We start from the raw sequence: 25495 nt of genomic DNA, 5'->3' as shown, positions 1-25495 counted from the left end.
TCTCTAAAATCCGCCTTGTTCTGGAAGCGGCAGTGTGACGCGAAGCTCTTCTTGCTGAGCTGCTCTCTTCTCTCTTCTTTCGCACAACCGCATCGAAATCGTGATCGTAACTCCACATTCCGAAATATTAACGTACTTTTTTTGTGCCCAAAGACATGACCTAACATGTTCGAGTAATAGCAACGGCACATACATCAGATGAACACCAGGAACACAAGCAATTGAAGCATGTTGTTGCGAGAGAAGTGGTGTCAAGATTACAAGCGACACGTGCATTATGAGAATGGTAGAATGTGTAAGTGTAGAATGTGTCAGTGTAGAATGTGTAAGTGGTGACGATGGAACGGACTGAAACGGGTACAAGTTAGCTCAAGCTCGATGCGCAACGTCGTGGCAATCAGAGCTTGATGCCAGTCCAGATGGTAGCGACACCAAATGTAAGATCTTCCCAAGCACCTGCCACGTCTTCAGCACCTGTTGCATTGCCGGACTCTGCTGGGAAGCCGAGACTAGTTGCGGTGGGCGAGCCAGGCAAGTGGAAGCCAGCATCCTTCATCATCCTTGCGAATTGAGGTTGTGTTGGGAATCGCTCGATCGACTCGACAAGATACTGGTATGAAGCGCGGTCACCGGCTAGCATTTGACCCAAGGGAGGAAGCACGTTGAAGCTGTACTGCCTGTATGCTTCAGCCAAGAAGGGGACGTTGACCTTGCCAAACTCGAGACAGCTGAAAACACCGCCAGGCTTCAAGACACGGTAGGCTTGCTGGAGCACCTCATCGATGTGTGTACAATTTCGGATTCCGAATGCCATTGTGAACAGGTCAATCGACTCGTCAGGGATCGGCTTGCTCACAAGTGGCGGGAGGTGAGGCTGCTTGCTATTAGGACCACGAACAAGCTCGGGGGGAACTTCCATGGTCGAGTCAAGCTGTTCCGCATTGCCAAGCTGGAAGCTTACTTGCGGTCCGCCCCAGTACATGGTCTGCTTGAATCGCTTCTGACCCTCCTTGAGCATAGCAGGGTTGATGTCGAGAATGGTGACGTGTGTCTCGCGGTCAAAGTGCTTTGTCCTGGCATGGTCGAGAATACGCAATGCAATGTCACCCGTGCCTCCCGCTACGTCGAGAACCTTGATACCTCCACGAGGATCCAACTTGGAGACAAAGTGATCCTTCCACAAGCGATGAATACCGAGCGACATAGCATCGTTCATGACATCGTACTTGGATGCTACAGATGAGAAGACCGAGGCAACCATCGACTCCTTTTCTTCCTCCGCCACCGACTTGAATCCGAAGTGGGTCTGCTTGTTCCCGGATGCTGGTCCATCAGTGCCAAAAGTGGCAGCAGGCCTTGTCGAAGAGAATGCATTGGGGTTCGAGCTCGAAGTGGAAGGTGTGTCATTATCCTGATGCGAAGAGGGTGGGTAGGTACCGGTAGGTGGTCGATCCGATCTGCTATATGGAGTCGAAACAAACGAGCGTGACGAAGTGGCAACTGATTGGCGAGGCGCGTTAGAGGCAGCCGACAGTGTCGACCTGAGCGCCGAGAGTGTGTATCGTTGGGCCACCATCTCGATTCTCAATGTTGTCTAGTAAGCAGTGTGAGGGGTACGACGAGAAGATGTGTACGGGAAGCGTTGCAAGAATTCCGGAAAACGGAGTTGCATTAGTTAAAGAGCGTCGTCGTTATCAAAGATGTGCCGATATCGATGATCACAAGTATCAAATTGTGATAATGAGTCATTCCTAAGTACATGATGAATTGAGTGTTTATATATGTCTCAATGCCCTCTGTATGCATGTATGATACCAGGAGCTGATTGGTTAGAGCATGAATGGGAAACTAAAGGGGAGGAGGAAAACACCAGCTGTTGATGACCAGCATCTTGAGGTTCAGCAGTCAGCCCAGGCACTGCATCAAGTCCAAGTGAGCAAAGTTGGTGAATGGATGTGGGCTCAGCGAAGGTTGCATGCTCCGAGCAACCACATGCTTCTATGCTGAGGTATCACATGCTTCAACTCCCCTCCTCGCCAACTGAGCACTTGAGTGGCATGATGGTGACCATCTCTAGCTGATTGTGGGTGGATGCTAATAGGTTATGGGCAATGGGTTTCATGAGGAAATCAGCTATGTTGTCTTCTGTCTTAACATATTTGATCATGATTTTGCCTTCCTGTACATGATCATCGATAAGGTGATACTTTGTATCAATATGCTTGAGTTTGGAGTGCATTACAGGGTCTTTTGCTACCTGAATGCAACCTGTATTGTCTGTGAGCATTATAGGCATGTGATCACCAAATCCCAGGCTTCATAAGAGGTGCCTATGGAACAGCACTTCATGAGCAGTTCTTGATGTGGCAAGGTATTCAGCCTCAATGGCTGAGCTGGTGACACATTTCTGGACATGCAAGCTCCATGTTACTGTACTACCAAATACCTTGACAGTCAAACCAGAAGTGCTCTTTCAGTCAGTGTTGGGATCCGATGCCCAGTTGGCATCAGTGAATGCTTCAATTGCACTGTGTCATGGGGGGGGATGCGCAGAAGCTAGAGGATCTGTCAAGCTCATATGAAGGGAGCACAGGAATCAAGGGATTGGGCAGATCTTGGGATTTGAAGCAGAATTCACTGAGATTGGTAATAGTACTGACTCTATGACAGATCTCATCAAGATCAGCAGGAAGGAGGATAGTACTACGAGCCCAGGATCAGCTCAAGGGAAGATGGTACTATGGATCACACCAAGATCGGTGATATGAGAGGGGGTATGGTGGATTCTGCCAGAATTGGTAATAGGAGAGATCCTATCACAGATTCTGCAGAGATCAGTGATAGGAACAGGTGTACCATGAGCTTCTGTGGGGGGAGCAGGACCAAGTGCCACCAAGAGGGGGACCGAGCTCAGGAGCATGCAGCTGGTTACCACTCAGGGGCACACAAGATAGGGGACTGTCACCGGTCGAAGGAAGGAGAGCTGTGTAAGAGAAACCAGCAAGGAGGACAGAAGGAGGAGGAGCAGTGTCGATGGAGTCGGCACAGCTCAGGAAAGACAGATGGGACAATGCAATGAGGAGGAGGGGTCTCATTGAAGACTCCTGTGAAGTACTCGACACAGAAGGTACTCTCTGGAGAGAGAGCAGGAGCAGTGGCACTGGTGCCACTGTGAAGAGGTATAAAGCCATACCTTCTCGTCACTAGTGGTTGAGTGGATCCTCATCCACTCTATACACCATAACAACTAGTATTACTTCAAGCAAATAAGTATCATTAGTTCACAGTCAGCATAGTAGTAATCAAAAGATTGCTCCTCATTGAAGGGTGTGTGTTGTATCACTGTTTCCTGATGTCTGAAGGCAGTTCGTAGCAAACCAGTGGTCTGGATAACAATAGAACTGAAGGCAGCTGTCCACTGTGGCCTGGGGATCACCTCAAGCACTAGTTGACACACTGGACACTTGTGTCGATGTCATCAATCCATACTCACACCAGACCATTGGTGTCACATCAAGTTCACTTAGAGTCATATTGTATTTTGATCATGCCGAGCTACCTCTGGACAGAGTGTCCACAGGGGTCAGTTGAAATCTGTCATAACATCAATACAACTACAGATTCCAACAAGAAAAGCAACAGAGATGGCTCTGTCGCATATTTCACTAGGAAACGTAATACCATTAGCACTGTCGCATAACTCGACAGAATCGGTGATAGTATCAATACTACTACAGATCTCAGGTTTCAGGTGCGCGACCTCTGACACACTGTCATTTTCTTTCCTGCCAATTCATAGGACTTCGTCTTGTGTCTGATTGAGATACTTCACAACGCATAGTGCCGCTTGCATGGCCTCTGTCATTGGCCAGGACATGTGTCTCACTAAGGTGTTGACTGCATAGCATATATCCAGTCAGATGGTGTTTGAGATCCAGAGGAGTTTTCCTACTAAGGTAGGGTACTTTTGTTTAACATTGTTTGGGATCTCTGCATCTTCGAGGGCCTTGGTGGGTGTTTTCACCATGGGAACCCAAGTTTTCTGGTTGGGCATGATCCATTCATTGATGTTCTCCTTGATGTAGGCTCACTGGTCCAGATCCATTGTTTGGTTCTCCCTGTTGCATGTGATTTTGATCTTCAGGAACTCCTTTGCAGGGCCGTTGTCCTTGATCTTCCATTTATCAACTATTGCTTGCTTTACTGTGTCAACCTGTGATCTTTGTGGGGCAGTAATAAGCATGTTGTCAATGTATATGATGATGACCACTTGTTCTTCACCTGTCCCACAGAGGTAGACACATGGAATTCCTCATGCAGGGAAAAATCCCAAGTATCTAAGGTGTGAATCCAACTCTTTATGCCATTCTTGCCCAGACTGTTTCAGACCATTAAGACTTTTGTTGAGCATATAGACCTTCCCAGGTGGTATGTTTGCCCCCACCAGTGGTTTGAGGAAGATCATGTGCTCCAGCTTTGCATTCAGGTAGGCCTGTCACATGTCAATGGAGTCCAATTCCCAATCAAATCTTGCTGCAATGACTAGTACTGTCCAGATGGCATCATGGGGTACAACTGGTGCAAAGATTTCCATATAGTCCAATCCTTCTCACTGTGAAAAACCTCATGCACAGAAGTGGGCTTTAAACTTGTATGGTATTCCATTAGCATCAGTTTTGACATTGAGTACAAGTTTGGAATCCACTAAGTGTGCATTGTGTGGCTTATCGATGATTTCCCAAATCCCCATGCTCTGAAGTCCTTCCATCTCAGCACAAATCGCTTCACGCCAGTGAATCTGATCTGGGCTGTTGAGTGCTTCATGGATGGTTGGTTTGAAGTTGCTGGTGGTAATGGTGTTGGCACTTGTGTTTGGCTTTGGGAGGGTGAACTTGGTCAACCTCCCCTGATGTTGGAGTTTCTCTTGGAAGTTATGTAGTTCCATTGGTTGTGGCAACTGTTTTCCATAGATTCAGAAAGATTTGGCTATCATGGTTGGGTGTAATCATGGGTAAACTTTTTGTGCTGATTTGATCCTATCATCCACCAGACCTTCTTGGATTTCATCAGATTTTGTTGGTTGTGGTATTCCCTGGGTCCCATCCTTGTCTGGTCGGTAGATGTGATTGATCTGTCGTTGTAGTTGTTCATCATGGATATCCTCATTGGTATACCTCAGATCTTCCACATCTTCTGAGTTGTCATGTTGTATTGTATCTATTTCTTGAAGTGGTTGTGTCTCCATACAATCTTGCCAAGACTTATTCTCCAAGAACCTTGCAGTGTTTGACCAAAAGATGGGAGGATTGTGCTGATTTGAGATGAATTTCCATCCCTTGTGCTCTTCATCATATCCAATGAAGATTGCAGGGATGGCAGTATCATCTAACTTTTTCCTTTTTGCCTTGGGCAGATGTACCCAGGCAAGGCATCCAAATGTCCTAAGTAGGCCAAAAGGCCTATGGGGATCTTCATTATAAAATATGCTTTATGGTATCTAATTTTGGACGTTAGGTGTGACATTTTTCATAAATGCTACTGCCTCTGCTGCAAATGGCCAGAACATTTGAGGTACATTGTGGGTCTGCATCATCACCACCATCATGTTCTTGATGGTCCTGATTGTCCATTCAGCCTTTCCATTTTGCTCACTATTATATGGGGATGTCTTTTGCCACCAGAATCTGGTGTCATTCTGCCATGTGATTGCAGCTGCAGATTCCCATTCCCTGCCATTGTCCATTCATATTGTTTTGAGTCTATGACCAGTTTGCACTTTGGCATAGTTCACCCATTCTTTCAATATATGAAGTGCATCTGATTTCATTCTCATTGGTTTGACATATGTGAAGCTTGAGGCATCATCTACTGCTACCAGAAGACATGAGTATTCCATCCTTGTTGAGAAGTGTGTGGCCAAATTGACATGCAGCAGTTCAAGGGGTGCCTTGGAGCATTTTCTATTGCTTGGACCCATCTGAGCTTTTGTTGATTTGCTTGCCATGCAATCTTGGCATTCATCTGTTGTGGCATGGATCCCATAGATCTTTTCAATGGTTTGGGTCTTATCTCAACCAGGGTGGCCACACCATTTGTGAATGAAGCATTTACTGAATTCACATTTTCTTGGTGTGTCTTCAGGGTCGAATCAGTCCAGTAGATCGGTTATCTCATCATCAATCATTGTTGTTAATATCTGCAAGTTACTTGGGATGATCTCCCAGTGTCTTGTATGAGGGTTTGCATATCCATGTATTTCATGACCATTGGGCCATTCAAGACATGTCTTATCATGTTCAAAAGTCACTCATATGCCATCATCTGCTAAGGCCCACACTGACATCAGGTTTATATTTGCATCTGGGACATAAAGTACATTAGATAGATGCACCTCATGTCCATTGGCATTAATAATAACTTGACCTTTAGCTACAATATGAATCATTGCTCCACTGGCAGTTTTCACAAAGCCAAAGCACAGAGTGGAGGATATGAGAATCATTTTGTTTTTGTAATGTGATCAGTTGCTCCTGAGTCTACAATCCATGCATTGGATTGATGATCTAGGGATGGGCAGTAAGCAGTAGCAATGGTGCACCAGGCATCCTAGCTGGACTTCTGGTTGCCATTAGGGGGTAAGATGTGACTGGCATCATTAGGTGTCTGGAGTTCACTGTTTGGGTTCTTGGGGCAGAACTGACTGATGTGGTTTTCACCTTGACAGTAATAACACTTACAGTGACCATTGGGGCCTGGTTTTCCCATACTGTAAGAGTCTTGATTTGTAATCTGTCCATCAGCTGCAAAAGCTTGAGTGTTCTTGCTGTCACTCCTATGGTTTGGTCTTGTTGCCATGTCATCCTGTCATTTGAACAAGGCAGCACAGATCACATCATAATCCATTCCTTGACCATTATCTTGAAGGTTCATGATACAATTGTTGTGCACCATCATGAACTTGGCTTGGTCAATGAGCATTTTGATCTTGAGGACCTGTGTTAGGTTGTATCCTATGGCTTCGGCCTTGGCCCAATGCTCATTGATGTCTTTGGCAAGCTTGCAGACATCTGCATTGAACATGCAGATTCTGCTGGCTTCATAGAGGAGGGTTGACTCAGTGATGTGTTCCATCTTGGTGAGGTCTTTCTTGAGCCAGCTGTATAACTTGTGAACCTTCCAGGGTTTGGCATTTGCAGGTCACATGAAGAGGTAGTTCATGTTGTCCTGTCCAATGAGCTTGGCATTGCTTTGGATAATTGTGTGGAGCTTTGCATCTAGTCTCTGGTCATACTTTCTGTCACCCAGTTTTATAGTGCTGTCAACATGTTTGAGAGCTGGAGACCACAAGGTCATTGTGTCCCAGAAGCGGGGGTTCCAGGCATACCAGTTCTTTGTAGTCAGCTTTGGAGTCTCCTTCAGTGCATCATTGAGCTGTGACACTTCCTGGAGGAAGCTGCAGCATTTGGAGGGTAGCTTATATGAGGAAGTTTTGGCTCATTTGCACAGGGTGGATTGGGTGACAATGTTCTGGAGGGTGTTGATATTCATTTTGTTGATGTCATTAAGATCAAGTAGGGGTTCATTTGGTTTGCTGTCATCACTGTCTGAATTGTCGGAGGGGTTGGTGGTTCTTTGATGGTCTGCAGGTACCAGAATCATTTCAGCCTGTTCATCAGAGGAGTCCTCGAGTGAGGGGTCATTGGCAGGGTGCAGGTCATTGGGTTGTGAAGGCATGGTGTCGAGGACCATGTAGCAAGAGCAGTCAGACTCTTAATCAGTTAAAGAGTGTTGTCATTATCAAAGATGTGCCGATATCGATGATCACAAGTATCAAATTGTGATAATGAGTCATTCCTAAGTACATGATGAATTGAGTGTTTATATATGTCTCAATGCCCTCTGTATGCATGTATGATACCAGGAGCTGATTGGTTAGAGCATGAATGGGAAACTAAAGGGGAGGAGGAAAACACCAGCTGTTGATGACCAGCATCTTGAGGTTCAGCAGTTGGCCCAGGCACTGCATCAAGTCCAAGTGAGTGAAGTTGGTGAATGGATGTGGGCTCGGCGAAGGTTGCATGCTCCGAGCGACCACATGCTTCTATGCCGAGGTATCACATGCTTCAACTGCATTGCGTTTGAGAGATTCTTTTCGCGACCGAAAATGCGCAGCAATTCTTCCTGGAAATCGGCCCCCGATTTGAGTTGGCCGATCTGTCTTTCGCTTCGAGCAACAACACAGATTTCCAACATGTCAGACGTCGAAATGCTGAGAGTTGCGGAACTGTTGTTCACCAAAGCTTTCTTTCGCCCTTTTGTCGGACCTTCCAAAGACACTCTGTCAGCTATCTCTTGACCTCTGCCAGCGCATCCGACGCTTCGGCTCAGCACCATCATCAATCACAGCTGCAACGCGACCATCAGTGCTCAGTCAGTCAGTCCATGCAACGCCGGCGGTGAAGGCTTCTTAAGGCTCTCAGTACTGATAGGCAGAGCCAACAGCTGCTTCCACCGACCGTTCACTCGTGCTGCTCCCAGAAGTCCTCCTTTGCACACCATCATGGCTTCCTTATCGTACACGGAAGCCGAGGCTTCAGAGACCGAGGCCAAGCACTTGCTCCTTCGACAGGTCGCCAAAGATGTCACCGTTCGACTCTCGGAACCGCTGCAGGTAGCAGAAAGCAAGTTGCACACCAATTTGCTCTCAGTGTCCAACGTCGATGGCCTTGCCTTTGCCGTTACCAACTCCGGCTTTTCCGTCATCAAGCTGTCCGAGCTCAGATCCTTCTTCAAGTCTGCTGTTCGCAACACTACGCCAACCTTCGACCAACCATTACGATCATTAGACACGAACGCACTCAGCTCCATTGCATCAACACCAACCTTCATCAGCTCTGCCAACAATCACAGTTCTGTCTTGGTCGGCTTTCAGAATGGTGTCATCGCCGCATGGTCGGTTTCAGGTCTCGTCAACGGAACCAAGCTCGAACCTCTCTTCACCCTCCAGCCACCGTCACCTGGCCTCTCTCTGATCGACCTTGTGCCCAATCCTTCTGATCGCCCGGAACTCGCAGTGGCTCTTTACCGACAAGATGGCACACCTGGCGTCAACTCCGGCACCCCCATCATGGTGAATATCAGCTCCGGTTTCTTCGGTGCTCAACTTGATGCGACAGGCTCCCGCGCTACAGCCGTTTGCTGGTCGGTCAAGGGTAAGCAAATCGCGGTTGGTCTCCAATCCGGCGAAATTGTCCAGATCACTCCAGAGGGAGAACGCAAAGATTGCATCACCAAGCCTTGGTCTTTGGAAGGGTCATACTACGTGTCAGACCTTCGCTGGCTCGAGAACCACGTTTTCGTTGCAACGTACAATCTACCATCTTCAGGATCTCCCGACGATGACCCGGAGCACTCGTACAAAGTCTACACCATCCTCCGCGATACCAAGGCAGGACAGATCACCTTTGCCAAAATGCCTCTGGATCCAGCCCCACCATACGGAGACACATCTCGTCCAGGCACCCGTTACACAGCATGGCTCAAAGGATGGGAGCCCTCCAAACATCTCGTCTTTGTCGCCAGTGGACCAAGCACTGATGTCGGTCTCGTTTCTTGCTCTTCCACTGACGCAGGCGCAGCAGCTTGGTCCACCGTAGAGCTCGAAGAGACGTCCAAGCCGATCTTGCCTTTTTCATCTGTCGACGAGTCATCCGATACTGCCCCTATCGCCATCGACTTCGACCTCACCTCAACAGATGAAGTCGATGATCCAAACGCAGTCGCTCGCGGTGATAGCAACACTACGCTGCCTGCTGTTCCCATACTTTACGTGTACACATCGGATGGCGTACTGCTAGCCTACAACGTCATCAACACACTGGGTCCCTTCCAAGGCATGGTCATGCCTTCGACCACTCCAGCCGCAGCCCCCACTTCCACCCCTTCGTCCGCGACTACACCAGCAACTAGCACCCCTGCTCCCGCTCCATCAACACCGAGCCAGCCCAGCTCATCCACGCCAGCATTGGGATCCACCTCTGCCTTCGGCCAACCATCTGCCTTTGGTCAGACATCAGCGTTTGGCGGCACAAAGTCTGCTTTTGGATCTGCGGCACCTGCATTCGGTCAATCGTCAGCATTTGCACCACCTTCAGCCGCCTCGACTACATCACCAGCCTTTGGCTCAGCGTCAAAGCCGAACAGTGGCTTCGGATTTGGTGCATTCAGCGATGGAGCTGGCAACGGCAAGCCTGCATCCGCATTCGGTTCCACCGGCTTTGGATTCGGATCTGCATCAAATGCCGGCAAGGATAGCGCAACTCCCCCGCCTGCGCCTGATAGTACGGACAAGGCTGCATCGACGACAGCGACTGCAACACCGTCAAGGTCGACTTCCGCAACCAGTGGTTTTGGGGCAAAATCGGCCGCGTCTGCTTTCGGATCGCCTTCTCCCGCTCCGACTCGGACCTCTTCGACTGGAGCATCAGCTTTTGGCACCACCTCGGCATTCGGTCAGGCAGCAGCAGCCAAACAAGCCTTCGGTCAAGGCTCGGCATTTGGTCAGACGTCAGCTCCAGCTTTCGGTTCGTCATCCGGCTTCGGAAGTACATCAGCCTTTGGCTCCACCTCTGCTTTCGGCTCTACTTCTTCTTTCGGCTCTACTCCTGCGTCCGGGTCTGCAATGTCTTCTCCCTTCGCATCAAAGACCACAAACAACGCGCAGCCAAGCTCAGGCTCGGCATTTGGCGCGTTTGGCTCGTCGACCAGCAGTTCGGACAGCAAGACTACCTCCAGTGGGTCTGGTTTCGGTGGCTTTGCGGCAAAGTCCGGCAGTGCTTTCGGCTCAGCTGCCAGTCCATCTTCAACTTCTTTGTTCGGTAGTGGAGGCAAGTTGGATAGCAAAGGAACAGAAGCGCCAAAAGGCCTCTTTGGCTCGTCCAACTCCGGTTTGCAAAATGCCCCAGCTTTGGGCTCGTCAGCTTCGAGCTTTGGCCAGGGATCTTTCTCCGCATTTGCAGCTAACAGGGCCACGGAGGATAAGGAGGCGAAGAGCAAAGGGCAAGAGTCAGCTGGCAATGGCAACAAAGACTCAGGTAGTTTCTCCTTTGGCGGACTCGGAGACATGCTCGGCAGCAACGACTCGGCTTCGTCGTCTCAATCGCAGTCCAAACCGGCAGCGCAGTCCGAGAAGAAGGCTGACGGTACCACGACTCCAGACTCGGGCGTCGACTCGACTGTACAGACACCAAAAAGCGAGGCTGCCTCGAAGCCCTTCTCTTTGAACCCATCGGCGACCTCTACCAGCAGTACCACCGCCCAGGATGCTTCGAACAAAGGCGCTCAAGGGGCAAAGGCAACCTCGCCTCCCCAACCTCAGCCAGCCTTCAGTTCTCTCAAACCGGGCTTGAATGCGAGTGCCAGCTTTGGCAGTCAGCCCTTCTCCTTTGGCAACAACAACAAGGCGAGCCCGCACTCTCCTGCACCGAACGAGACACCTTCAACCGATGCGCCTGCTGCTCAGTCGAAGGATACGTCAGCAAACGAGGAGGGTCGGAAGAACGACTTCGGATCCTCTGACTCCGATGCAGCAAAGAAGTCCGCTGAGCCGAGCAAGCCATCTTTCAGCTTCTCTGGCGCTCCCGCAAAAGCGGCTGACCCGCCCGCATCGTTCTCATTCAACCCTGCCGACAACAAGGCAGCGATCGCTGGTCAAGACGGCAAAGCGAATGCAAAGTCCGCATCACCTGCCCCCTTCTCCTTTGCACCCTCAGCGAAGCCTGCCGAAAACACTGCTGCCTCCTCCTTGTCTGGATTTGCAGCATCTTCTCAGACCAAGTCCGACAGTGAGCAGGCAAAGGAGGCGCCAGCACCAACAGAGACGCAAAAGCCTAGCTTGACCTTCTCCTTTTCCAACAACACGGGTACTGCACAGACATTGTCAGCTGCGAAACCGTCAGGCTTTGGTGGCTTTGCAGGGTTCTCGACGCCTGCAGCTTCAAACGCATCCCAGAACAAGGATGCGCCTGCATTCTCGTTCGGCAATCTCAATAAGTCCGTGGCTTCGCCCACATCTGGTGCTGTCCCGTCAGCTGAGCCCAGCGAAAAGACAGCACCGGCAAGTGCTGCTGCGTCTGCGCCAGCGACTGCGAAAGCGACGCAAGCATCCGCGCCAGCCGGCTCCGGCTCATTCCTTGGCATCAACTCGAGCGCACCCAGGAGCAGCTCGCCCCTCGCTTCTGCGCCTGTGACCAGCTCGGACGAGACTTCAAAAGGCTCACTTGGGGAGCCAGGTGCACCTGCTGCAAGCACCAACAAACCCTTCTCATTCCAGCAAGATTCTTCAAAGCCCGTTTTCGGCTCATCAGGCTTTGGTGCAAAGCCCGCTGCTGCTGTCCCTGCTTCGGCACCCGTCCCTTCTTTCGACGGGTTTGGTGCTGCGAAGGCAATGCAACCGTCCGACACCGCACCAAAAGCTCAGACGCTGGCACCTGCCAGCAAGAGCGCATACGTGCGTTCAGGCAGTCCTCTGGTTGCTGGTCGTACACCTCAGTTGTCTTCAGCAAACAAAGACGGACCAGCCAAGGTGACCGAAAGTGGACTTCAGGGCGAGTTCCTCAAGGCGTATCTCGTCTTGACGCAGGAACTCGAAGTTCTTCGCTCGAACGTCGACCAGTGCGCTGCTTTTTTGGCCGATCTCCGTGCTCCGACGGGACGTGCGCATACAGTGGAGGACTTTGCCGATTCCTCCAAGTGGTCGTTCGGTGATCTGCCCAAGATGCTGATCTTGGCCAAGTCGCTCAAGCCACTCACCCAACGCATCGAGGACGAAGCCGCCTCGCACAAACGCAAAGTGGCAGAGCTGCAAAGTCTTCAGCTCAAGGCCGAAGCTAAGCGCGAAGAGGTGGCACGTTTCATCCGCGCCCGCAGCGATCCTGAATTTGCCAAGATGATTCGCATTCGACAACTCGGGCCCGAACATGTCGAGAACCAGAACAAGCTGCGCAAGGCAAGCCAAGTCGTTCGAGACCGCATCTTCGAGCTCGAGGAGTACCTTGCTGTACTGAAGGACAAGCTGCAGCATGCCAAGGCTGGTCGTGCTGCCCTCAAGGCGCCCAGCTTGGATTCTGTTGCAAGGGCTTGCCGCAACATCACTGCACGTACGACAGCTGTGACGCTGGAGCTTGACAACCTGGCGCTCGAAATGGACCTCATGAGGCCATCAGACCAGTTTCTTTCGTCTAGGGAGCCTAGCCGTGCGCTATCACGCTCTGTCTCAGTAGTCAGTGGCATCGATGAAGGTGCTGCGCTCAATGACGTGAGCAGTCTGATGCATACACTTCCTGCAGCTACGACGATCAGGTCTGCAGATGAAATCACTCGAGCGGAGAGGATCAAGAGCGATAGTATTGACGTCTTCCTCAATGCTCGTCAAAAGCCTGCCCTCAATACCCGCGCTTTTCCTACCTCGCAGCGTTCGCAGAGGAAGACGACTACACCGATGCAAGGTTCAGACCTTCAGATTGCTTTTGCTAAGGGACCTGTCCATCTCGGCAAGCGTCAATCTTCTGCACCAGCTGCGCCATCTGCGGCAGCACCACCTAAGACTTCTGCGCCTGCGTCACAAGGTCAAGCGACAGTGCCATCTGCGGTGCGGTCAAAACCCGCAGCGGACCAGTTTGCATCAGCTGGAAAGACTGTACCTGTTCCCATGCTTTCAAACCCTCCCCCACCACCGGCCTCCTCTGCTACGACCGCTACCGCAACAAATGGTGCTCCACCCCGCTTTGGCTTTCCTGCATCGCCTGGCCCGAAATCCAGCGCTTCTGCAGGCCCCGCAATAGCAACCCAAGCGGCTGCACCTGCCCAAGCTCAAAAGCCAGCGGTTCCTCCCACACCTCTCAGCTTCGGCGGGTTCGGCACTCCGGCTGCTGCTTCTGCAAAGTCCGTGTCACCACCATTCGCTTGCTTCGGTTCTTCGCCTGCTGTTTCTCTTGCGTCTTCAACCGCTGTGCCAGCGGCCTCAGACATTGAGCCCTCTGCTTCTGCAACCCCCTTGAACTTTGGCAGCTTCGGTGCGCCAGCTGCTGCCGCGTCTCCAAAACCCGCAGGCAGTCTTTTCACCGGATTCGGCAATACACCTGTTCCTGCCTCAGGCACTACCACGACTGCCGCACCAGCAGCTCCAGCTGCAAAGTCACCTGCGCCTTCACCGTTGAACTTAGGCGGCTTCGGCCCGTCCACCGTTGCTGCAGCCAAGCCGTCGGCAGCGCCCTTCAGCGGCTTCAGCTCCTCCTCTACGCCGGCGATGAGCCAAAACCAGAGCAAGCCTGCGTGGACTCCTGCGTCCGCACCTACGACAAACCCCGCACCGGTCTCATCTCCGTTCGGTGGTGCCAAACTCTCTGCAATCAACTTCGGCAAGCTCAACACCATGCCTGCTGACATGTTCGATCTGCCCGCAGAGGAAGACACACAATTCCAGCCAGGAGGACGCGCGCCAAGCTCCAGTCCCAGCACAATCCGCTCTTCGCACACCAAGTCCAAGTCAAGAGGTGTCGCCGTCGCACTCCCTCCTGCTAGCAGTACTGGTGGTGCGGATGCAATCGCCGGCTCAAAAAACGCCAATGCGGCAGCTCCTACCAAGGCGGCCTCCGACTTCTTCGCCCAGCCTCTTGCGCCTAAGCCGAAAGAAATGGCATCGGGCGTGAACTCAACACCTGCCTTCAAAGGCTTCAGCGGATTCGGTACTAGCGCGAACAAGGATGCACCAAAGAGCGATGCTCCTGACCCTGCTGCAAGCGCAAAGCCTTCTTTCAACTTTGGCGATCTCGGCAAAAGGGCCGAAACACCGGCTGCGACCTCTTCGTCTGCAGAACAGAACCAGGCAGCCGCTGGTGGCTTCTCCTTCGCCAACTTTGGCAAGAAGGAGACCACGGGTCTAGCTACGTCGGACCAAACGAAGCCAGCCACCACCGGCTTCAGCTTTGGCGACCTTGGCCAGAAGGACGTCGCCCCTTTGAGCACAACTCCTTCCGCTAAGCCAGAGTCTGGATCATTCAGCTTTGCCAACTTTGACAAGAAGGAGACGACCTCGCCGGCTAGCTCGTCTGCTCAGTCTTCGCAGCCCGCGACCCCTAGCTCCAGCTTCGCTCCTGCTGCTGCTGTTGCCAAACCAGCCACGGGGAGCAGGGCCGAGGCCCATGCTGCGGAAACAAAGGACAAGGACGACAAGGATAAGGAGAGTGCTGAGGACAACGAGGTTGCCAAGGAAGATGAAGACTTCAAGGACAGCAAGGCGGATGGGAACAAGGACGAACCAAAGACTGAGGAGCCTGGTGAGGGCAAGGAGACGGTCAAGGGCGAGGATGCTAGGGTCGAGGATGTCAGGGACAAGGATGCCAAAGACAAGGCATTGCCCGACCCGAACTCCTTCACGTTCTGCAAGCCATCCGAGCCGAGGAACAAGGAACCATTGACAGAGCAAGCCTCGTCTGAGAAGAAGGATCCGGCTGCTGCTACTCCTGCTCCTCCGTCCTCATCCGCCCCCGCTGCCAAGTCGACACCTTCTTTTAGCTTCGGCACTCCTGCGCCCGCAGCCAGCTCAGAGAAGGGAAGCGCAGAGCCAGCAAAGTCTGACTCGAAGCAAGCGGAGGTAATCAAGGCTTCCGCAGCCAAGGAAGCGTCAGACAGCGACAAGCCGGCCGGAGACTTTAGCTACCCACCCAAGCCCAAAGCCGATGAGAAGTCTTCCACTTCATCCACATCCAGCACTGCCTCAGCATTCAGCTTCGCACCCAGCAAGCTTGACCCCTCTGCCTCGCAGACTGCTTCTGCATTTGGTGCATTCAAGTCTAGCCCCGGTTTTGGCTTCGGGGCATTCTCCAAGCCCACCAAGTCCAACACGGCTGGAGAGTGCAGCGCTACTAAGTCGGCGCCTGCGTTCAGCTTCGCTCCCAAAGCGAATGCCTTCAGCTTCAACCCGCAAGCGAACAAGCCAGATGAAGCACTCAAGACGGCCTTCGGTAGCGTTTCTGCATTCGGCGCTATTGGAGGAGGCAATTCCTCCAGCCCTTCTACACCCGTCAAGTCGGAGGAAGGTGCGGCTATGTCAGCTTTCAGCTTCAGCGGCGGGGGCGGATTTGGCGCATTTGCATCGAGCAACAAGACTTCATCTTTTGCTAGTGCTTCTCCACCTGCGAAGAAGGAAGATGCGGGTGACAAGAGTGGTGCATCCTTGCTTTCGAGGCTTGGCGGTGCGCCTACACGAGCTGCTTCCGAGTCTGGTGATGAGGAAGAGGATGAGGATGATTACGAGGACGAAGATGAGGAGGAGGACGAAGATGAGGAGGACGAAGATGAAGAGGACGAAGATGAAGAGGACTACGAGGACGAGGAGGATTACGAAGATGAGAATGAAGACGACTATAAAGACGAAGAAGATGATGAAGAGGGTAGGAATCAAGATGATGTGGACAGCGGTTCCGGCCACGACGATACCAGCGCTGACAACACGCTCGATGAGAGCGCTGTTCACGTTAGCAAAGCTGATGCTCAGGAGCCAGGTGGAGATCAAGCCTCGGATGAACATGAGGACGAGGATCAAGAGAATGAGGACGGTGAGGAAGATGAGGACGAGGAAGAAGGCCTGTCCGCCGTTGAGGAAGAGCCGGAAGAAGAAGAACAGGCGGCTGCTGAGGAGCAGAAGAAGGAAACCACAGACGAGAAGGATTGAGTTGACATCTCTGTTCCTCTCAGACATCAAAAAAGAAGACAGGTCAAATCAGGGCATTGCCATCAAATATAGATACATGAGAAAGAAGCACTTCAATCCTCCCTGAGAATCAAACCGGCAGCCCCCATTCCGAGACCAATGCACATGGAAACGACAGCGACCTTCTGATTCCTCCTCTCCAACTCCTTCAATGCTGTGACTACCAACCTGGCACCGGTAGCACCCAATGGGTGACCAAGGGCACAAGCACCACCGTTGACGTTGACCTTCTCTGGGTCCAAACCGAGCTTCTCGACACAGTAGACGTACATGCTAGCGAATGCCTCATTGATCTCGAAAAGATCAACCTCCTCCTGCTTGACACCGGTCTGTTCAAGGACCGCGGGGATAGCACTGCTGGGTCCGACACCCATGATGCGGGGCTCGAGACCGGTGACGGCGCACGAGACGTACTTGCCGAGAACCTTGAGGCCGAGCTTGTTGGCGAGTGAACGACGCATCAAGATGACACCTGCAGCGCCGTCGGTGATCTGGGAAGCGTTACCGCCGGTAGTGTTGCTGGGAGCCCACTGGGGGAAAGCGGACTTGATCTTGCCGAGCGATTCGGCGGTGGTACCGGGACGAGGACCCTCGTCGGCGGAGATGATGGCGTTTTGACGAGCACCATCCTTAGAGACAGTGGGGACGGAGATGGGGAAGATCTCAGCGTCGAACTTGCCCTGAGATTGCGCTTGAACTGCACGCTGGTGGGATCGAGCAGCGAACTCGTCCATCTTGGCACGCGGGATGTTGAAGTCCTTTGCCACATTCTCGGAAGTCCAACCCATGGGCATCTTGCAGTCGTCAGCCTCTTGGCTCAACTTGCTGAGCTCTTCAGAAATGACGGTGGGTCGCTTGGGCTGGGTGGACATGTGCTCAATACCGCATGCGAGACCGCACTCGATCTCGCCAGCCTGAATACCGTTGGCAATGGCACGGATGGCCATGAGACCGGAAGAGCAGAATCGGTTGACAACGATAGCAGGAGTGGTGTTGGGGATGCCAGCAGCAAGAGCGGCTGCTCGGACGTAGTAAGGAGCCTCGTCGTTGTGGACGTTACCGACGACGACATCCTGGATGAGCTTCGGGTCGACGGCGGAGGAAGCAAGGAGGGACTTGAAGAACTCGTAGCAGAGAAGGTCAAACTTGGAGTCCTTCATAGAACCCTTGTAGGCCTTGGTGAAAGGTGTACGGCCAGCAGCGACAATGACGACGTCCGAGTCGTTCTTGGCCTGGTGGGCGTGGAGGCCCTTGCCCGACCACGAGCGAGGGTCAAGGTGGGAGGCGAGCTGAGTGATTCGCTGAGCCATTTTGAATGTGAAGGAATGCCAAGATCAAGGGGGAGATGGAGGTGCGGATAGAGATGGTGGACGTGGGAAAGATAGTTTCGGCACAGTCGGTCGAGGGGTCTGTGTATTTGTATACGAAGCCGGAAGAAGATTGAGAGCGCAGCAGAGTCGAACCCACTACGGCAAGGGCTGTGTGGGGAAAGTAAGCTGCGAAAGAAGTCAGGGTTCGATGGGTTCGGACACTCTGAGCGCTCAGCTCCGGTCTGTCAAATTGCCGCTCCACCGGTTCGCTGTCGTTCTCCACCTCTCTTCTGCATAGCTGCCTGCCGCTGAAATTTGCAGCCATCCCCAGCCACGTCTGTCCCGAAACCTCCTCGTCTTCTCACTAGCTAGCTAGAGCCCCCTCGAGCCCCTTGGCAAGGCTTGTCGGTATCTCAGACCCTCGAATAGCGTATGCAGTCAGTCACAATCTTTACAGGCATTGAAGAGGGTTGAGAGTGTGTCGTCGGCCCTGATCCATGTTAGCCGTCTTTACCGAAGTGCAGTCTTGTCGCGCGTATGTGAGCCTCTGCTGTGCGTGTTTTCGCCCGAATATTGCCCTCGCGGTTGAATCCTCTCGTGCGGGTCTCACACAGTCAAGAAGCCGCTTTCACTCGACCCTGATACACACTACATGCTCGCCCCGACCAGGTTCTCTCGTCCGCTTGAAAGCATTGTAGGTGTATATGTTGGACTGTAGCGCCTATGGACGTCGCTGGCGCTTCCACTCCTGTAGGCGGACGTATAGAGAAGTGGGGGAAGCTTACAGGATGGACGGACACCGGCTATTCAAGTATCAACTCAGCCTAACACAAGCTTTGCATCTACCTGATCTTCCTTGGCGCTTGATGTCTTTCTGGTCTCCCGATTTTGAATACTCTGATCTAACATGTCGACCTTTAGAAATACCGACGTATCTTCAACTGATTCAGAAGCGCGGCTAAGCTGTCCACGAATTTTGCCCGAGATGAGCGCGTAGCATTCACCTGTCATGCTGTGACCGAAGCTGACATAATCCCCCATGTCAGCTCCTCGGCTTCGTCAAGAACGCTTTGCTTCCCTCCATGTCCGGATTTACTCGCACAAATTAGGCTCAGCTGAACCAAGACATTTTTTGATTGACAGAAAAAAAGATGTAGTGCAAAATAATAGCACAATAAAGGACTGCAAAAAATGACAGCAAAGGCTGCACAAAGCCTACGCTCAACCAAGCTTGCGAGACTTGACCAAATGAGTCGAGATACCAGATGCTTCTCCTCCATATCCTCCCTGTAATGTAGCCTGACCACCTTTGAAGACAGCTTGGCGAGAGCCGAGCTTCTTCTTGGCCTTTTCGTACTTGAGACGCTTCTTGACACGTGGGTTGCGCGATATCTTGGGACGGTGTGGTGTAAGACCCTTGTTCTTCTCGATCTGGCGTGTAATACCACGGTGTTGGCCATCTTCCAGCTCCTCGTCCTCCATGAGGGAAAAGCGTTCCGCATTGCGTGTCTCGTCGTACTCCGCTTTGGCCTCGGCTCGAGCACGCTTGCGAGATGAGGTGACGAGGTCATAGTAGTCGGCTGCATCGTCGTCGTCGTCGTCGCCATTATCACCGCCACGGCGAGAGGGGGACGACGAGGAAGCAATGGGCTGACCCATAACGTCGCGCCAGTCCTTCTCGTCTGCTTCGCCCCATCCATCTTCGCCATCCAGAGCAACGTCCTTGCCCATGCCTCCGTTGAGCTGTTGCTGTAGCCTGGCTTCTCGAGCTGCTTTGGTTGCCTCGACACCGGCTCGACTGCGTTCGCGATCGCGGTAGGGGATATCGGCATCGCCTGATTGACGCTCCTTTGCGGCCTTTGATCGCTGCAGGGCCTTGCTCTCGATCGCCGAGGCATGGAATTGCAACGAACGCTTCCTGGCTGCACGTTCTGCCGAGTCGATGGAAGAGAGTCCGGAGAGCTCGCCAAATGTGGCATCTTCAAAGTGGCTCTCGTTTGCTGAGACAGCGAAAGGGTTGCTGGGCGCAGACCCATTGGCGTTGCCCTTCTTCTTCAGCTGCACTTGCAGCTTTGGTTCGTCATCCAGGTCGGCCAACCCAGCTGCAAGTGGTGCGATGGGCCCTGCTTTCTTAGCCTTGCCTTCCTTCTTCTTGCTCTTGTCCGCCTTCTTCTTCTCCTTTTTCTGCTCGGGCTCTGAAGCCAGATCCTCACCGATGTACTCAACATCGTCCTCAGCATCACGCAGAGCCTGCTTCTTGGCCTTCTTTGCGCTCTTCTTGCTCTTGACCGGAGCGGCATTCTCCTTTCCGGCATCGGCATCCGCCATGAGATCTGCGAGCTCGTCGTCGTCGAGGTCTCCAAGATCATCGTCTTCGCCTTCGCTCCCTTGACTGAGCATGTGCATCTCATCCATCTCGTCGGAAGACAATCCACCGTTGGAGCCAGGCATACGCTGCGGGTCGAAAGCGAATCCAAGATCCTCCATTACGCTGAGACCTTGCTTGAAGCGCATCATGCGCTGCATGACGGGATGTGTACGGAGCTTGGCGGGATCATTGACGAACTCGGGGGAGGCACGGAGGTGAAAGTAGAACGTCATAGTAGTGATGTAGGTCGCGAGGGTCTGGTAGTGAACGTGCATCACCTCAAGACTGGCATGGTTGGGTTGCTCAGCCATCATCTTCTTGAGAAGACGGTCGACTCGACCAAACTCCTCCAGCATGTCGGCGTATTCACCGGCCAGCGCCACAGCTTCTGGGCTCGTCTGTTGAAGCTTTGCGAGTAGAGCTCGACGCGTGGACTCATCAGTGGGCTGAGCGCTGACGCCGTTAGTCGCAGGCTGTAACTTCTTCGGTGAAACTGCTGTTGTCTTAGCCGCAGTATCGTCCCCACCATCAAGTTCACGTCTCCTCTGTTCCCTCCCGGCATCCTTGGCCGACTTTGCCAATTCGCTGTCAGCGTCATCGCCACCAAGACCAAAGTCTGAGTCGTCCATGGCACTACGGCTCTTCTTCTGCAGGCGCTTGACCTCCTTAAGTTCGAGCTGGCGTGCCTGTTCCTCGTCAATTTCGGAATCCGAGTCCATTGCGTCGAGGTCATTGGTGTTGTAGTAAGCTCGCTTGTTGGTGCCCCATCCGCGGTCGTTCTCGTGCAGCTGCGGGCCATCCTCATCGTCGTCGTCCTCTGCATCATCATCGAGGTCGTCATCATCGTCCGAGGATATAACCATGTTGGCCTTCTTAGCCTCACGGCCTTGTCCAGGAGAGTAGCCGTCATCATCTTCGTAGGCGCCTGCATCGTCATCCTTTTCGCCGTCCTCCTCGGCATCGTCCAGGTCAGAGTCCACATCTTCGTCAGAAGGAGCTTCCTCCACGCCTAGGACTTCTCGGTTGTTGAGACCGACATCCATGTCATCGTCCGAGGCGTTGTTGCGATCGAAGCCGTCCAGAAGGATCTGGTCACGGCTGGTCTCGAAATGATCTTCGTCATCTTTGGGGATGTCGTCCAAGCCAGCTGAGCGGCTGAGCGAGCTGGAAGGATCGCCGCCGCTACGTCTTCGGCTTGAGCCTCGACGTCCAGCCATGCTTGTGTTGGTAACTGTGCTGTGAAGTGTTGAGATGATGAAGAAGAGCGGAAGAACAGTAGTCTCGACTGAGCTTTCCTTGGAGGACCATCAGACCCTTTTCGCGTGAACGCTGCTTGCTGCTGCTCCTGTCAAAATTGTTCACATTTTAGAAATTTCAAGGATGAGCGCTTCTTCAAGAGTTTGCAGACAGGCAGAGCGTGAAATCTAAGCATTAGTCATGATCATTGCGGACCAAGAACGAAGTGGAGTTGCTTTGAGCTGCAGCGAGAATTTTTCTGTCGGCCAGGAAGCTCAAATTTGCCTCTTGCAGGAAGAAGCGCAACACAAAAGCGAGGGTCCAGCATCTGCTTCGAAAAATTCGAGAGTCGATAAAGTATCACAGCTATTGCCCAGCTCGCTCGACCCTCACGTCTCCTTCCCTTTCGCGATCATCCTTTCCGCCGTGAGTTTACGTCGTACCTAGAGCCGACTTTCACACGGCTTCCAAACATCGAGGCTCGTCATCATGCCTTCCACACGAACAGGTCGACAGAGCTCTCCGAGCAAGCGGGACGAAAGTCCTTCCAAGACCCGCTTTCAGCCTATGCGAGGCGCTCGTCTTCGCAGTGCTTCACCATTCTTTGACACTGCAAGCGCATTGACCAGCGCTGCGGCATCAAAAGCATTGCAATCTTCCCAGACTTCATCTCCGTCAAAGTCTGCCCGGTCGTCACCAAGGAAGAAGGTAGCTGCCGCGACCGCTTCACTGCAGCCATCACGGCGTTCGACACGCTCTCGCTCGCGTTCAGTAGATCCAGAGAGTTTGTCTGCCATTGACGAACACTCTTCTTCCCCATTAAACAGAGATGTCTCCGAGATGCCAGACTCAGAGAAGGAGGTCGCACAATCTAACAGTGTCCGATTAGACTCTGCATACACCAACAACGATGAGGGGAATGCCAGCCCAGAACCTCAGCTTGCGCCTATCTTTGAGGAGGCTACTTACACTTCTGCAAGTCTCGCAGCAACAGAAGCGGAAAGTGATGAGGGTGCACCAAGCTCAAGTTCCAGCTCGAGCTCCGAGAGCGACTCGGACTCAGGCGCCAGCAGCGATTCGGACGACTCCAGCTCGGAATCCTCATCAGAAGATGAGCAAGAAGATGATCCGGCTACGCACTTGGACGCATTGTTGAAAGCTTCGCAACAAGCGTACAAGAGCCGCGCTCCTGCGCCTGCAGATCAGAGTCGCTTCGAAGACAACCAGGATGTCATCTCATTCGATGCTCTCACAGACGGATTGCAGAGCTCCAAGCGGCCGAGCAAGGCCATACCTCTAGTAGTCAAAGCCAAGCATCAAGTCGCCAAGACGCAGCCAGCCGCCTCTAAGGGTCAAGGCTCCAGCAAAGACAAGCTTGACAAGCAGATCGAAGCCCTCGATCAGGGAGCTCTTGCATCAGAGAAGAAGAAGTCAAAGCACGCTCGCACAGTGCAGACCTCTACAGGATCCAGCTGGTTCGATATGCCCGAGTTCGGAGCATCTGCATCGCGTCTTGCTGCACTCAAGAAGCAGTCCACAGCTGACAAGGGTCACTCGAAAGCTACTGGTGGCGATGCTCGACTTGCATCAGCCGAACAGCTGCGTCGCGAGGTGCAGGCCTTGCGTCTACGAAACGCACTCGACCCGAAGCGCTTCTACCGTTCGTCGGCCAAGAACCAGGCAATGCCTAAATTTGCTCAGCTGGGTAAGATCATTGCATCGCCACTCGAGCCCAAGGCAGTCATGTCTCGCCAGGAGAGAGGTCGAACTGTGGTCGAGGAGCTTATCCGCGATGCCGATGCTGCCTCGTATGCCAAGCGCAAGTTTTCCGAATCGCAAGCGAGTCATCGCTCTAACTACAATGGGCGTCGCAAGCCTCCATCAAAGAAGAAGCGAACATGATTCGCACCGGTCTGGCTTTTCCACTCTATGTTTTCGCACAGCATCACACAAAGCACAACCTCACGATACCCTTATACGAGACGAATCCTGTCGGAGCATACAATCCCCATCTGTTCAGGATCAAGGTTCGCAAACCAAATCAGCCCAACAGGCGAGCTGTACTGCGAAGCTTAGCCAACTTTTTAACATGGCCTTCAGCGGAACACAAGTTCATATCTCGCCGATCGACTTTTGATATCTCCCGATCTGGGACTCGACACGGCGGTGTGAGCAAGTCTCCGATCAAACAAATACTTTTCTGGAAAAATCCGCAGCGTCTCGCCTTCGCGCACGAAGCAAATTCTGGCCAATTTGGACTCAGCTGGCGACGAGAAGGGCAATCTTGGGCTTCCGGCGACTCTTGATACTCTGCTGTGGAAGCGCTCACAACTGGGCGAGGAGATCAAATTTTTTCACCATCAGCAGACACACTATCAGAATCGCTAGCCTTCTTCACAATCTTTCTCGCAGACTTTCGCCAAATTTGACCGCTCAGAGTGTTCAACATATCTTCATCTCGGATCAAGTTGAAATTGGAGGCAGCATTTCAGCCAGTACGAAGGAGCGAGGGCGGCCAAGCAAGTCATGTCTGAAGGCGGAGGCAGCACAATAACGGCTGCTCAGCCAAAGCAAAGGTCACAGTAAACCTCAGCTTAGTGAGATGTGGCCCGGCTGCGGGAAAGCGCAGTCGCACCGAGGAAGCGGCCAATATCTCTTTTCGTCTTGCCCTCGCTCGAACACTTTCTGCTGAGCTGCATTCTTGTGGTACTGGTCCGGAGCTTTGCCATTGACGATGGAGCGCCAGTTTTTATACTGATTTACAAGCAGCCGAGGAAAACAAAAAGGAGTCACGAAAAACGGACAAACACACAGGCAGCAGCTGCTGCTGCTCAGCCAGGCAGACGCGTTCCAGAGATTAAATTGGATCTAGCTGCATTTTCCTGCGCTGATCAATCTGTGCTGTTCTGCTCCTCCTCAAAGCTGGTCTTCGGTGCTTTTGCAATTTTGCAACAATTTTTCCCTCGCCTCCCTCCCCTGCCTGTCTTGCCGTGGCTGTGCTTTGTCCCGACTCGACTCATCTCATATCACACCTCTTGCTGCTCTCGCTCTCTTTTCTTTTTCGTGTCCTGACCGCGCGTCTGACTCGCATTCGTTTCTCTCTGGCTCTGTCTCTCTGTCTCTCTCTGTCCACTCTGCACGTTGGCTGATAATTTCCCATTTCCCCCCCAATTTGAATTCTCCTGCCAAAACGCGTCGCTCAGCTACCATCAGCTCAAGCAAGCGTGCACTCGTATCTGTTCCACTTTCCCTTACCATCGCCTGCCATCCGTCGTGTCTCTGTTGCGCGCGTCCTCTTCGTCGCCGCTCAACTGATTTCATCCTCTTCTCAAATCTTGAGATTGCCCCTCAAACGCATTCTCACCTCTTGACACCGCAATTTCGAATCGAAATTGCCCTCATTTCTTGTCCTCCTGTTTCAATCTTTTGATTTCCCCCATCTTCTCTCGACCTCCTCCTCATCCCTCTCAACTCCCTTTGGATTGCCCTACCTTGTGCTGTCCATTCCAATCTCGGACACCTTTCTCATCCACGCATCCACCTTCTCTTCATCCCCCATCCGCCCCGTCATCCTGTTCCTCCTCATCATACCCATTCCTCATCGGGCTCCTTCACTGGTCACCCTTTGAATTTCTTTCCTTTCATCCCTCCCCGTCACGGTCATCTTGACTCGATATTTTTCGTGTCACAGAGCCCTTGACCATCTATCTCATCATAGGCCTCACACCTTTCCTTTCGTGATCCTTTAATATTCTTCTTTTGGTTCTTCGTCGTTGTCGTCGTCGAGAACGATCAGTGCTGCATTTCGGT

General features: G+C 52.5%; 7 protein-coding genes across 7 annotated transcripts; 2 read left to right on the top strand and 5 right to left on the bottom strand.

The window, feature by feature from the left end:
• Positions 1-397: 397 nt before the first annotated feature.
• Positions 398-1576, bottom strand: UHO2_02013 (putative COQ5 - ubiquinone biosynthesis, methyltransferase; the record flags this gene model as incomplete). The annotated part of the gene is made up of 1 exon (XM_041559450.1): positions 398-1576. The coding sequence occupies one exon, from the start codon at positions 1574-1576 to the stop codon at positions 398-400; it is 1179 nt and encodes a 392-aa protein (XP_041415384.1).
• Positions 1577-5005: 3429 nt separating this feature from the next.
• Positions 5006-5577, bottom strand: UHO2_02012 (uncharacterized protein; the record flags this gene model as incomplete). Its single annotated transcript, XM_041559449.1, has 2 exons — positions 5006-5459; positions 5540-5577. The coding sequence occupies 2 exons, from the start codon at positions 5575-5577 to the stop codon at positions 5006-5008; spliced, it is 492 nt and encodes a 163-aa protein (XP_041415383.1).
• A 1917-nt stretch (positions 5578-7494) lies between these two features.
• On the bottom strand, positions 7495-7734 carry UHO2_02011 (uncharacterized protein; the record flags this gene model as incomplete). The annotated part of the gene is made up of 1 exon (XM_041559448.1): positions 7495-7734. The coding sequence occupies one exon, from the start codon at positions 7732-7734 to the stop codon at positions 7495-7497; it is 240 nt and encodes a 79-aa protein (XP_041415382.1).
• Positions 7735-8560: 826 nt separating this feature from the next.
• UHO2_02010 (uncharacterized protein) lies at positions 8561-16732 on the top strand (the record flags this gene model as incomplete). The annotated part of the gene is made up of 1 exon (XM_041559447.1): positions 8561-16732. One exon carries the CDS (start codon positions 8561-8563, stop codon positions 16730-16732), a length of 8172 nt encoding a protein of 2723 aa, XP_041415381.1.
• A 92-nt stretch (positions 16733-16824) lies between these two features.
• On the bottom strand, positions 16825-18081 carry UHO2_02009 (putative POT1 - acetyl-CoA C-acyltransferase, peroxisomal; the record flags this gene model as incomplete). Its single annotated transcript, XM_041559446.1, has 1 exon — positions 16825-18081. The coding sequence occupies one exon, from the start codon at positions 18079-18081 to the stop codon at positions 16825-16827; it is 1257 nt and encodes a 418-aa protein (XP_041415380.1).
• A 1221-nt stretch (positions 18082-19302) lies between these two features.
• UHO2_02008 (uncharacterized protein) lies at positions 19303-21666 on the bottom strand (the record flags this gene model as incomplete). Its single annotated transcript, XM_041559445.1, has 1 exon — positions 19303-21666. The coding sequence occupies one exon, from the start codon at positions 21664-21666 to the stop codon at positions 19303-19305; it is 2364 nt and encodes a 787-aa protein (XP_041415379.1).
• A 508-nt stretch (positions 21667-22174) lies between these two features.
• UHO2_02007 (uncharacterized protein) lies at positions 22175-23587 on the top strand (the record flags this gene model as incomplete). The annotated part of the gene is made up of 1 exon (XM_041559444.1): positions 22175-23587. The coding sequence occupies one exon, from the start codon at positions 22175-22177 to the stop codon at positions 23585-23587; it is 1413 nt and encodes a 470-aa protein (XP_041415378.1).
• Between the last annotated feature and the right edge of the window lie 1908 nt (positions 23588-25495).

Source organism: Ustilago hordei (genome assembly GCF_900519145.1).
Source record: "Ustilago hordei strain Uho2 genome assembly, contig: UHO2_contig_03, whole genome shotgun sequence".
NCBI classification, from domain to species: Eukaryota; Fungi; Basidiomycota; class Ustilaginomycetes; order Ustilaginales; family Ustilaginaceae; genus Ustilago; species Ustilago hordei.
The sequence above is the reverse complement of the archived record's forward strand: the minus strand, read 5'-3'. Positions and strand labels throughout refer to the sequence as shown.